The sequence below is a fragment of the Leptodactylus fuscus genome, chromosome 8 (assembly GCF_031893055.1).
Source record: "Leptodactylus fuscus isolate aLepFus1 chromosome 8, aLepFus1.hap2, whole genome shotgun sequence".
In the NCBI taxonomy this organism is placed as follows: Eukaryota; Metazoa; Chordata; class Amphibia; order Anura; family Leptodactylidae; genus Leptodactylus; species Leptodactylus fuscus.
This window is the reverse complement of record NC_134272.1, coordinates 56,297,343-56,311,131: the sequence shown is the minus strand read 5'-3', so window position 1 is coordinate 56,311,131 and position 13,789 is coordinate 56,297,343. Positions and strand designations below refer to the sequence as shown.

The following is a 13,789-nucleotide window of genomic DNA, read 5'->3' as shown; positions in this document are numbered from 1 at the left end:
ATTCTATAGCAGAACCTCCACACAGTATAATATTCTATAGCAGACCCTCCACACAGTATAATATTCTATAGCAGAACCTCCACACAGTATAACATTCTATAGCAGACCCTGCACACAGTATAATTTCCCATAGCAGCCCCTTCATCCAGTATAATGTCCCATAGTGGCCCCTATGGTGTTCACTGCAAATACTGAAAAAACCTTGGTTCAATGGCATATGAAGATAAAGTAAGAACTATACCATGAAAACATGTTCTTAGGCCTTAGCTATACATAATTGTCTGTAAAGTGGACATTTTTTTCCTAATTGCAAATCACTCTATTGTGTAAATTGGATGTAGAATTCTCTTTAAGGACCAGGCCCAAAAGTATGTTAAAGACCAGGTCTTTTTTTCAAAACTGACATGTGTCACTTTAAATGGCAATAACTTTGAGACGGTTTAACTTACACAAGTGGTTTTGAGACTGTTTTTTTCGTAACACATTACACTTCATGTTAGTGGTAAATATTAATCAATATTTTTGTATTTATTTATAAAAAAAAAATAGGAAATTTGATGGAAATTTGGAAAAAATTGCAATTTTCAAAATGTGAAATTCTCTGCTTTTCAGGCAGATAGTCATACCACCCAAATACATGAATAAATATTATCTCCCATATCTCTGCTTTATATCGGCATCATCTTTTGATTGTCTTTTAATTTATTTTGGACGTTACAAGGCTTACAAGTGTAACAGCGATTTTCTAGATTTGCAAGAAAATTCCCCAAACCAATTTTTTAGGGACCGCTTCAGTTCTGTAAGGAATTATAAAGGCCTGTATAATAGAAACCCCCATAAATCACCCCATTTTCAAAATGCACCCCTCAAATTATTCAAAACAGCATTTGGGATGTTTGTTAACCCTTTAAGTTTTTCATAAGAATAAAAATAATATGGCAGTGAAATTTAGACATTTCATTTTTTTTCATTAATACATTCATTTAGACCTAAAATTCACGCATTCACAAAGGGTTAAAGGAGAAAATGCATCTCACATTTTGTTATGCAATTTCTCCCGTACACAGAAATACCCCACATGTGGGCGTAAACTGATTTTTGGGTACACAGCACTGCATGGAAGGGAAGGAGCGACACTGGGTGTGTGAACAGCAGATTTTGCTGGAATAATTTTCAGGCACCATGCCTCATTTGCAGAGCCCCTAGAGTACCAAAACAATGGAAACCCTCCAAAAGTGACCCCATTTTAGAATCTACACCCCTCACAGAATTCATCAAGGGGTATAGTCAGCATTTTGACCCTACAGTTGTTTCACACATACTAACATTGGGATGTGTAAATGAAAAAATTACTAAAATGTCATTTTATCCCCAAAGTTTTAATTTTCACAAGGGGATAAAGGAGTAAAAGCCCCCCACAGTTTGTTACAAAATTTCTCCTGAACACGGCAATACCCCATATGTGGCCATAATCTGCTGTATGGGTACATGGTGGGGCTCAGAATGGAAGGAGCGCTATTTGGATTTTGGAGGGCAGATGTGGCTGGAATAGTTTTCTCGTGCCATGTCGCATTTGCTGAGCCCCTAAAGTACCAATACAATGGAAACCCCTCAAAAGTGACCCCATTTTATAAACTTCACCTGTCAAGGAATGAATCAAGGGGTATTATCATTTTGTGCCTAAAATGCTTCCAAAAAATGAATGTCCAAAATGAAAATTGAAATTTTGAAAGAAATATGCCATTTCGGTGCCCAATACGTTGCACCCACTTTGTGTTGTCAGAGACCTGCACTCCTAAAACTATTAAGGGGCCATCCCGAGGGGCAAAAAAATATATATGTGGGTGTAAACTGCTGCTTGGGCATACAGCAGGGCTCAGAAGGGAAGGAGCACTGCGCTTTTTAGCTTTTGGGGTACAGATTTAGAGGAACTTTCTGGGGGCCATGTTCCTTTTGGAGAGACCTGGAGGTAACTGTAAACCCCATTTTGTAGGGGCAAGTTTAGGGTCTCTGCAAAAGTGTCATGGCATCCAAAAACCAAACCGTCTGTGCTCCAAAAACCCAATAACCCTTCTGTGTCCGTCTGTGCCCTAATATCAGTTTATAACCACATATGACATTACGTCCGTTATCCCGGGTACACCAGTGTCATACATGTGGCATAAACTGTAGTTTGGGCACACAGCAGGGCGCAGAAGGGAAGGAGCGCTATTTTGGTTTCTGGAGCACAGTTTGGTTTTTGGACGTCACTTTTGCAAAGCCCCCGAATTGTCAATAAAGTGGAATCCGCAGACATGTCACCCCATTTTGGACACTACCCCACTGATGGGATTTATCAAATGGAGTAGCGAGCATTTTTCACCCTTGAGTGTTGCACTTATTTAGTTTCCAGAAATGAAATCGCAACTGATAATGAGAAGTTAAAAATGAGAAATTTCCAGAGATTCGCCATTTCAGTGCCCGATATGTTGTGCCCAACTTATGTCAGCAGAGACACTCCAAAAACTGGTAAGCGGGTATCCTGGGCGTTTCAGCTCTGCAAAAGTGTCATGGCATCCAAAAACCAAACTGTCTGCGCTCTAAAAACCCAATAACCCTTCTTCCCTTCTGTGTCCGGCTGTGCCCTAATATCAGTTTATTCCCACATATGACATTATGTCCGTTATCCTGGGTACACCAGTATCATACATGTGTCATACATGTGGCATAAACTGCAGTTTGGGCGCACAGCAGGGCGCAGAAGGGAAGGAGCGCGATGAGGCTTTTGGAGCACAGATTCAGATGTTTGGTATCTGGACTCCATGTCATGTTTGTAGAGCCTGTAAGGTACCAGAAAAGTGGATTCCCCAAAGGAGTGACCCCATTTTGAAAACTGCACCCCTCAAAGAATTTCTCAGGGGATGTAGTGAGTATTAGTATCCGGACGTGACTGCACAGCGGATGGCGAAGAGGGAATATATAAGCAGTGCGGAGAACATTGCAGACACCAAATTCCCTACTATGTCCCAGTAGCTCCTATGATTGGGGGAGTCACTCTGGGGTCATTTTGGGGGTCACTTCTGGTGTCTTTCCCTTGTAAGCTGTAAATCTGGGGTGTCTCCTGATGTACACTCACACAGCTTATACATTCCCTTCCTGACGCCGCCAGTTGTATTCTAATAATTTGGCGATTTTGGGGTTTTTTGTCTTCACATTGGTAGATGCTATATTTTCTTTATTCTTTTGGTGACGCGGCCATATAAGGGCTTGTTGTTTGCGGGATGTGATGTATTTTGTAATGACACCATTTTTGGGTGCCTACAACATACTGAATACATTTTATTAACTCTTTCTTGCTGGATTTAAAAAAAAAAAAAACAATCCTGGCATTGAGTTGTACCCTTTAAATTTTGCGCCATGCAGCGTACAGTATAAGTGACATGTGTCCTTTATTCTGCGGGTCGGTACGGTTACGGCGATACCTCATTTATAGTATTTTTTTATGCAATACTAATTCTGCAGAACAAAAACACATTTGGGGACATAAATCAGTGATTTTTGCATCGCCATCTTCTGAGAGGCGTAACATTTTTATTTTTCGGTTGACAGTGTTGGTTGAGGGCTTATTTTTTGCGGGACAACCTGCGCTTTTTATTGGTATTGTTGTGGGGTGCATATGATTTTTTGATCACTTTTTATAGCATATTTTGTAAGGTGATATGGTGAAAAATCATTACTTCCGGCGGGTTTTTTCTGTTTTTTTTTTTTTTTCAGATGTACACCGTATACATTAAATATTATTTCAGTTTTATTGTACAGGTTGTTACGGACGCGGCGATACCAAATATGCATTGTTTTTATTAATTTTTAGTACTTTTTTTATATAGTTCATTTTGTATAGAGAAAAAGGGATTTTTGGTCTTTGTGACCGCGGGGGGTGCCGATCACATTCAATTGCCGGCGGATCCCTTTCGATCGCGCCGTGATGTTTCACGGCACGATTGAAAGGGTTAAAACGTTCAGTCGGAACTGAGTCCGACTGAACGTTGTTGAGGGGATGGTTAGGTGTTAGTAACACCTAACCCCTGCCCTCCCCCGCCCCACCCCCTGCCTACTGAGTCTCTGAAGACCAGCCGTAAATTTACAATCAGCTGGTCTTAGAGACCAGGACTGCTGGCCGTAAATTTACGGCCAGCGGTCCTTAACCGGTTAATAATGATTTAGCAGAAAAAAAACATTTAACATATAATATAATAATAATATCTCATTCACAATGGATATGGTTAGTAAAGCAGATTATTTATTCTCAGGAGCTCATACAAGGTATCCACTTATACAATGAATATAACTATATTGGTGTAAAATATATTTATATTCCAAGGGATAAATATTCTTCTTTTTCTGCACAATTGAGGGATCACATTCAAAGCTTTTTGTATTTGGATAGGTGATGGTTGCAGCTGGGACAGTAATGGTCAACATCCTTACAGCTGTCCATACAGAAAGGAATCAGGCAGCATCCTAACCAGCAACTATGGAAGAAAACACAATGAGATAATACAGAAAGCAAGAGTTCATAGAAAACAAGTCATCCAGGTATTGGTTGGGATTCATTCATATGAGGATATTGTTTATCAAACACATGACAGTAATACAATAGGTAGTTACTAGTTAAGAGTCTAAGCATGACTAATCCACTAATAGAGCATAATTCCCAAATCCCCTAGATTGTCCTGGAGGTTCTTGAAAACAGGAGTTATTTCCTGGACGTCCAAAGAACTGGCAACTCTCCCGGGCCTAGGTGAATGTTCCGGCATCAGCTGGGCTATCAGTCTCTTTATATATAGTACTAGAGGGAGGACCCGGCTTCGCACGGGTATATTACAATTTATGTTTGTGTAGTGGCCCCATAAGAAATGTCCAATTTTGCACTGGTGTATTTTGTATGTGGTTTGTGTGTATGTCCATAAGCATCATGTGATTATATGTATCTCATTTTGGATATCAGTGAAAAACCTGTGATCAGTTGTTATGGATACCTGGAGTAAAGCTGTATCTAATCCTTCCCCGTGTAGTACTGTGTTTAGACGCAAGTATCTAATCCTTGTTGGTGTGGTACTGTGTGCAGATGCACATATCTAATCCTCCGGCGTGTGGTACTGTGTGCAGATGTGTGTATCTAATCCTCCCCCATGTGGCATTGTGTGAAGAGGCACATATCTAATCCTCAGGTAAGTGAAACTGTGTGCAGACGTGCATATCTAATCTTACGGCATGTGGTACTATGTGCAGACGCACATATCTAATCCTCTGGCGTGTGGTACTGTGTGCAGACAGGTGTAACTAATCCTCTGGCGTGAGGTACTGTGTGCAGATGCACGTATCTAATCCTCCCCCGTGTGGTACTGTGTGCTGAGACGCGTATTTAATTATCTGGCATGTGGTACTGTGTTCAGAGGCATGTATCTAATCCTCCAAAGTGTGGTACTGTGTTCAGACGCACGTATCTAATCCTCCCCTGTGTGGTATTGTGTGAAGAGGCACGTATCTAATCCTACGGCATGTGGAACTGTGTGTAGACGCACATATCTAATCCTACAGCATGTGGTACTGTATGCAGACGCGTGTATCTAATCCTATGGCGTGTACAACTGTGTGAAGATGTGCGTATCTAATCGTCTGACATGTGGAACTGTAAGCAGACGCACGTATCTAATCCTACAGCATGTGGTACTGTGTGCAGACATGCTTATCTAATCCTCTGGTGTGTGGAACTGTGTGCAGATGCGCGTATCTAATCCTCCCCTGTGTGGTATTGTGTGATGAGGCGTGTATCTAATCCTACGGCGTGTGGAACTGTGTGTAGATGCGCGTATCTAATCCTTTGGTGTGTGGTACTGTGTGCAGATGCGCGTATCTAATTCTTCCCTGTGTGGTACTGTGTGCTGATGCGCGTATCTAATTCTCTGGCTTGTGGTACTGTGTGCAGAGGCATGTATCTAATCCTCCAAAGTGTGGTACTGTATGCAGACACACGTATCTAATCCTCCCCTGTGTGGTACTGTTTGAAGAGGTGCGTATCTAATCCTACGGCATGTGGAACTGTGTGTAGATGCGCGTATCTAATCCTACAGCATGTGGTACTGTGTGCAGACGCGTGTATCTAATCCTCTCTGTGTGGTACTGTGTGCTGAGACGCGTATATAATTCTCTGGCTTGTGGTACTGTGTGCAGACGCGCGTATCTAATCCTCCCCTGTGTGGTACTGTGTGCAGATGCACATATCTAATCCTCTGGCATGTGGTACTGTGTGCAGATGTGCGTATCTAATCCTCCCCTGTGTGGTACTGTGTGCTGATACGTGTATCTAATTCTCTGGCTTGTGGTACTGTGTGCAGAGGCATGTATCTAATCCTCCAAAGTGTGGTACTGTGTGCAGACACACATATCTAATCCTCCCCTGTGTGGTATTGTGTGAAGAGGTGCGTATCTAATCCTACGGCATGTGGAACTGTGTGTAGACGCGCGTATCTAATCCTACGGCATGTGATACTGTGTGTAGACGCGTGTATCTAATCCTCCCTGTGTGGTACTGTGTGCTGACGTGTATGTAATTCTCTGGCTTGTGGTACTGTGTGCAGAGGCATGTATCTAATCCTCCAAAGTGTGGTACTGTGTGCAGACACACGTATCTAATCCTCCCCTGTGTGGTATTGTGTGAAGAGGCGCGTATCTAATCCTACGGCATGTGGAACTGTGTGGAGATGCACGTATCTAATCCTACGGCATGCTCTGGTGTGTGGAACTGTGTGCAGATGCGTGTATCCAATCCTTTGGCATGTGGTACTGTGTGCAGACGCATGTATGCAATCCCCCAGCGTGTGGTACTTTGTGCAGATGCGTGTATCTAATCCTTCGGCATGTGGAACTGTGTGCAGAAGTGCGTATTTAATCCTCTGGTTTGTGGGACTGTGTGCAGACGCGTGTATCTAATCCTCTGGCATGTGATACTGTGTGCTGATCTGTGTATCTAATCCTCTGATGCATGTATCTCAGTTTGGATATCAGTGTTGTATTGTGCATGTGGAGTGACCGTGTGTATTGCAGTTGGAATATGAGTGAAAGACTTGCAGGTTTGTATTGGCTAAGGGGGGGGCATTGTGTTTGGAATGCTGTATCTCAGTAACGGTACATCCGAGCGAGTTGGAGTCTCGTCTTAAACCTTCCCGGATACCTGAAGTATCTCTGTGCCAAATTTGGTGAAGATCGGTCCAGTCGTTTGGTTCACATTAGAGCACAGACAGACAGACAGACAGACAGAAATTCATTTTTATAATATAGGGAGACTAGTAGGAGGACCCGGCTTTGCAGGGGCATATTTCATTTTTTGTTGGTGTAGTGACCCCATAAGAATTGCCTAGTTTTTCACTGGTCTATTTTGTATGTCGTTTGTGTGTATCCATAAGCGTCATGTGATCATGTGTATCTCAGTTTGGATATCAGTGGAAAAACCTGCAATTGGTTGTTATGGATACCTGGAGTAAATCTGTGTGAATGTGACCTTGTGTAACAGTGTCATCCGCAGTGCCCTGCCCCTTTAAAGCTGACATACAGCAGTGAAGAAAATGGCTGGGTTGATCTGGAAACCTGGGGTAAAGCTCTGATATGTGGTACTCTGTGAAGAGCCGTGTATCTAATCCTCCGGTGTGTGATACTGTGTGCAGAGCCGTTTATCTAATCCTCCGGCGTGTGGTACTATGTGCTGATGCGCGTATCTAATCCTCCAGCATGTGGTACTGTGTGCTGATGTGCATATCTAGTCCTGCAGTGTGTTGTACTGTGCGCAGAGGTGCATATCTAATCCTCTAATTCGCGTATCTCAGTTTGGATATCAGTGTTGGATTGTGCATGCGGAGTGACTGTGTGTATTGCAGTTGGAATATGAGTGAAAGATTTGCAGGATTGTATTGGTTAATGGGGGTCAATTGTTCTTGTAATACTGTATCTTCGGAACGGTACGTCTGAGCGAGTTGAGACCTCATCTTAACCCTTTCTCAGACACCTGAAGTATCTGTGTGCCAAATTTGGTGAAGATCGGTCCAGTTGTTTGGTCGCGCATAAAGAACAGACAGACAGACAGAAACTCATTTTTATAATATAGAGAGATTAGTACTTTAAGTGCCAGCCACATCCAAAAAAGAGACGTGGTCAGCATATTAACTGCTCACTTCATGAAAAAGATGGCATGATAATGCCCAATAGGGGCACAGGAATGCCTATATAGGGACTGGCCTCGCCTACAGGAGGCGTGGCACTGGTCAAAATTTTTTACTGTGCACTTTATGCATGGTTTTCCTCAACCTCTCTTGCCAAAAGCTGGCAAGTATACTATAGCGGGGTGAAGTGGTAGCAGTCTCAGCCAGGCCCTACTAGTGTTTAATGATGCCTGATAAAGTCCAAAGCCCCCATCATCAGAAAGCAAGGCATTCACATGGTGATTGTATACACATGGTAGAGATTTAGTGCAAGGGTATAACTTTTTTTAATAGAAATAGTAAGCACAATCACATAGCTTTTTTTCTGCCTATGTATTCAGCCTCTCCATTTAGCACTTACCCAAGAAAAAGCAGGGTGCCAAACAATGCCCAGACAAGGAGCCCATTCTTATACTCTATACGTGACACTATTTGCTGGCGACAGACAGGACAGGTGCACGATGCTGGGGTGTCAGCAAATGTTGTTCCCACCATCACTGTTGTAGGTGCAGGAGCGACAACCACTGTGATAGAGAGGACAAAAAAAAAGGTATGAAAAACTTACACAGAATAATTTCACTACATGGTTGTATCCAGCCGTGACACTCAACCAGTAATAAAGGAAAACAACAGGTGTAAAAATAACAACAGATAGGAAAAAGTTTCCTCCTATACTCCGAAGACATACTGATAGGAAATATAGATTTTTGGGGGCCACATGGTGGCTCAGTGGTTAGCACTGCAGTCTTGCAGTGCTGGAGTCTTGGTGCTCAAATCCTGCCAAGGGCAAAAAAAACATCTGCAAGGAGTTTGTATGTTCTCCCCGTGTTTGCATGGATCTCCATCCCATATTTCAAAAAAAGACATACTGATAGGGAAAAAAGTACATTGTGAGCTCTATGTGGGGCTCACAATCTACATTTAAAAAAAAAAGGAAATATAGATTTTGAGCCCTACTGGGTACAAAAAGTGATGACAATATCTGTAAAGAGCTGCGGAATGTGTAAGCACTATATAACCAAGAGAAATAAAGAAAAAAGTAAAGAAAAAAAAGTTTACATACTACTGTATGTATCTTTATTACTAGAGATGAGTGAGTAGTATTCAATCGAATACCTCCCCGCCATAGGTATGCGTGTAAGCGGCCGAACACCAAGGGGTTAAGCACATCGAATATTAATGTAAGTAAAGCAATAGTAGACTTTTTAGGCTACGGCTACACAGCGCATTTTAGATACACAGCAGGAGTTGTGACCAAAGTTAGTATACAGACTTAAAAAATTGCCAGCCAGATAAATGATTTATGATTTATAAACATGCAATATCTATACATATATCTTCTGTATAGGTTTACAGAATCGGACAGGTCAGGTCACTCATATATATGTAAAAGGGACAGAAATTATAACTGTACATGGGGGATAGCCACAGCAACCACCACTGCAAAGAAATGCTTTCATTAAAACACAATAAAATCACAAGTGGGGACCCAAGTGGCTTAAACGCCATGGTTTGGCCACAGCGGAAACATCAAAGAAAAAAAACACAGTGTTTTATTGTTACTGCAAAGTGGATGGGACAGGGGTCTTAGCCTAAAGGCCGGGACAGATGAAAAAAAACATGCCACTGCTATCTAATGCTCACCATCCCTTTGCAGGTGGAAGCCCTGTGCCGCACGTTACATAAGCCGTTGACATATATTAGTGATCTCACCGGTTCATCTCCCATGGTCCCTGATTGGCCCCAGCGGTCAGATGCAGTGTAGGATAGGCAAAGGCTCGGCGCTCAATTTTTTTAAATTAAAGTACCTTTTATTGTTGCATATAATATTTTATGCAATGGATAAAATTATTTGTGAGGTGCAATGGGAAAAAGAACACAATTATGCCATTGTCTTTTGGGTTTGGCTTTTCCACTGTTCACTAAGTGGTACAAACGATATATTAACTGTATTCTGCAGATTAGTGCAATTAGGGTAAGTTCACACGGTGGAAAAGGTTTCCATTGTGTGGCTTTTTCACGAAGCAATGACGGGATGCAGTGCATTGGCGTTCAGTCGCGGCATTCCACTCCTTGAGTCTTGAGCCACGGAGTCTTTGGCACTGCCAAAGCCCACCCAGTCCCTTTGTGTTCCCACACAATATAATGCCTCTTAAGTGGCTCCTAGGTGATATAATGTTGCCTTAAATGAGTTTTCTGTCCAAAACCCTTTTTTTTTTTTTTTTTTTTTTAAATGTCTGTTAGTGCTAGTAATGGGTTAATAGGTACACCCATATACCTTTAGCAGTGTTTTCAGTTATGTCTGTGTCTGTTGGAGCTCCTGGCATCCTCTGCATTTGTTTACTTGGTGTGGCTTCCTGTGTACCTTCCACACTACCTCCCTCTCACTGTCCCACCTCCTCTCTCACTGCATTATAACCACCTCCTCGTCTCCCTAGCTAAGCTATCCTGCCCACTACTAACTCAGCCCACCTCCCCATTGCATCATACTTAACTATCCTCCACTCTTGGAGACGACTCCTCCTTTCTCCTTCCACTCTCTTCCACTCTCATAGTGTGTGCACAGACTAGAAGTACCTGTGACACTTGTGCAGTAGAGATGAAGTGCCATTCCCAGAAAGTCAGAAAGTGTCTCTAGGGTGGTCACGTGACCGTCCCAAGGATATAGGGAGTTTTTTTTAATAGAAGTCAATTAGAAGTTAGGCAGGGGAAGAGATTTAGTTTAAGGGTTAATTCTGAATTATTCCAGACAACCCCGTTAATGCCCCCATACAGTATCATGTTGCCTTGTGGTCCATACACAATACCATGCACCCTTGTGGCCATACAAAGTATCACATTCCCCTATTGGCCCCCTGACAGTATAAATCCCACCAGTGGTCCCCACATCACATAATAGCTTACTTGTGTCCTGCACAGAGCATCATGTTCATTTGTATCTTCACACAGTACAATGTTCTACTTCTAGTCTCATACAGTTTCATGTCTCTTTTGTGTCCCATGCACAGTATAATTTCCTCCTTGGAGTCCCTACAAAGTATAGTACCTGCGGGTGCTGCTACGCCAATGACAGCCTGTGGTTGGGTTGTATAGGCTACTCCAACACCTCCATAAAAAAAAAAGTAAAAATTCAAAGACAACTAAACAACACAGGATACTTACACTGATACACAAAGATTCATTAGGAGACTTCATAATGTCCATATAATAATTAAATGTTAATTATTCCAGAGTAAGAGTATCCTGGTGCCACAGGACACAAAGCAGAGTGGCTCTAAGTGTTACTATAGCCCTTAAGACAAGGCTCAGCAGGGGGCTTTGTCCCATTCTACTTACCTCCTGGATCCTACTATGGGCTCATTGTTAGGTCGGTTGCAGACAGCCATGCTGTAACTGGTCGGCCTTGAATTAAAGGCACAGGCCGCAAATGGGGGACACGGGGATGTCACCTGTGTACCGCCCATGCACAGACCATACTTCTGCAGCTCCTTTCATGAAATGAATAGGAGCCATTGAAGAAAGGGCCGCACAATAGGACAGGAATAGGACCTTTTCTATATTTTGCATCCCAAACTGTTGGCCCGCACACGGGACAGTGAAATTCACGGTCGTGTGTACAGGCCCGTTGAAATGAATGGGTCAGTGTGCTATCCGGGAAATACAATAGATAAGCATTTCTTCCAATTCCTCTACCATTAATGGTCATGTTATAGTCTTGACCACTCAGCCCCTCCCCCAATGCTACTATAAAAACTGTAGGGGCTGTTGTTTGGTAGTCTCGGTATGAATGATGAAATAGATGCCATGCACCTTTTGAAGTAAGAATGATGGGTATATATCAGTGCATAATATATAATGGGGCTCCCCATCCAGTGAGCGATTCCATCATTTGTAACCACAGCTAAGTATTACATCTTCTCATGTATGAAACACTTATTATTTTATTATATTCTGGTGTATATGTATATTCTGTATATTCCCTATAGTCTAAATTCCGAATATATTCTAGTATGTCTTTTGGAGATTTTAATTGTCTTTTCAGGTTACTTGGTGTAAGGAGACAAAAACTTCAAGAGATTTATGTGTGGCAAGTGTCTTCTATTTTATATATTTGTTTAAGAAAAACTATGTACTCGACCACCATATACTAAATAAAAAACACATATGAACAAGTAACTATAGCACTATACCTGCGGGCTGTACAGGTTGTGGTGGATAAACGGCTCCAGCTCCTGCAATAATAACAGGCAAGAATGAATTAGACAATAAGGGATATTATCGCTGACATGCAGAGATTTACTGTCAGCTGCTATCACATTTATGTCTCCATTCAATTTTAACAGTTTCATACTATGATACACATGTGGGCAAAACTGTTGGTACCTCTTGTTTAATGAGAAATAACAGAAATAACTTGAATCTGACAAAAGTAATAAAAAATAAAAATTCTATGAAAATGAACAAATGAAAGTCAGATATTGCTTTTGACTTCAACAGAATTATTTAAAAAATAAAACTCATGACCAACAACCTTTTGAGGCAATCGCTGCAATCAAACGATTCCTGTAACTGTCAATGAGACTTCTGCACCTCTCAGCAGGTACACTGGCCCACTCCTCATGAGCAAACTGCTCCAGTTGTCTCGGATTTGAAGGGTGCCTTTTCCAGATGGCATGTTTCAGCTCACATCTCAGGTGTAGCAGAGCTGTGCGCTCAACACTGTTACATCTGAGATCGGACTGTGGACCGATCTTAGACTCCGCCTCCTCTGACACTCAGCTCTGCTACATCTTGGGTGTAGCAGAGCTCAGCACACACTCAGCTTTGCTACATCTCTGGTGTAGCAGAGCTCAGCGCACAGCCAGCTCTGCTACATCTCGGGTGTAGCAGAGCTCAGCGCACGTCCAGCTCTGCTACACCTGTGCGCTCAACACTGCTACATCTGAGAACGGACCACAATGGAGACTGCTGTGGACCGATCTTAGACTCCGCCTCCTCCAGCAGAATCAGTGTTGATTGGCCGAATGCTGTACTCTGTATGGCATTCGGCCAATCAATGCTGGCCAATGCATTCATATGGGAAAAAGTGAGCTCGCGCATATCGCAAGCTGACAGGGATCCCGACCAGATAGAGCCCCAAAGAGCTGTTTGAGTGACATTCCCACCTAAATAAAGGTAATCCCTAGCTAACCCTGCCTGTACATCTGTCCCTGTCTCACAGTCACACAGTTCACAGTCTCATATGACCTGAATCTGAAATCGACCATTCGTATAAAATGGAGGTCACCTGATTTTGCCAGCCAATTACTTTTTCCGATTTTTTTTTCGATGGCTCCGTTGTCGTAGTTGCTGTCCCACCTCCCCTGCGCAGTTATTGGTGCAAAAAAAGCTCCAGGCAAGGTGGGAGGGAAATCCAATTTTTAGTGCGTTTGCCTCGTGGTATTCGATTGTAATCAAATACCTCAAACAGCCTGATATTCTATCGAATATCAATTCAATCAAACGCCGTTCGCTCATCTCTAAAAAGCAATGTCTGACTTTCATTTGTTCATTTT

At 42.4% G+C, this 13,789-nt stretch overlaps 1 protein-coding gene across 1 annotated transcript; it reads right to left on the bottom strand.

Annotated features, from left to right (window-relative positions):
* Positions 1-4,381: 4,381 nt before the first annotated feature.
* On the bottom strand, positions 4,382-12,443 carry LOC142216791 (lipopolysaccharide-induced tumor necrosis factor-alpha factor homolog). Its single transcript, XM_075284822.1, has 3 exons — positions 12,425-12,443; positions 8,596-8,758; positions 4,382-4,511 (listed from the first exon to the last, which is right to left on the bottom strand). The coding sequence occupies exons 2-3, from the start codon at positions 8,727-8,729 to the stop codon at positions 4,403-4,405; spliced, it is 243 nt and encodes an 80-aa protein (XP_075140923.1). The 5' UTR covers positions 8,730-8,758; positions 12,425-12,443; the 3' UTR covers positions 4,382-4,402.
* Between the last annotated feature and the right edge of the window lie 1,346 nt (positions 12,444-13,789).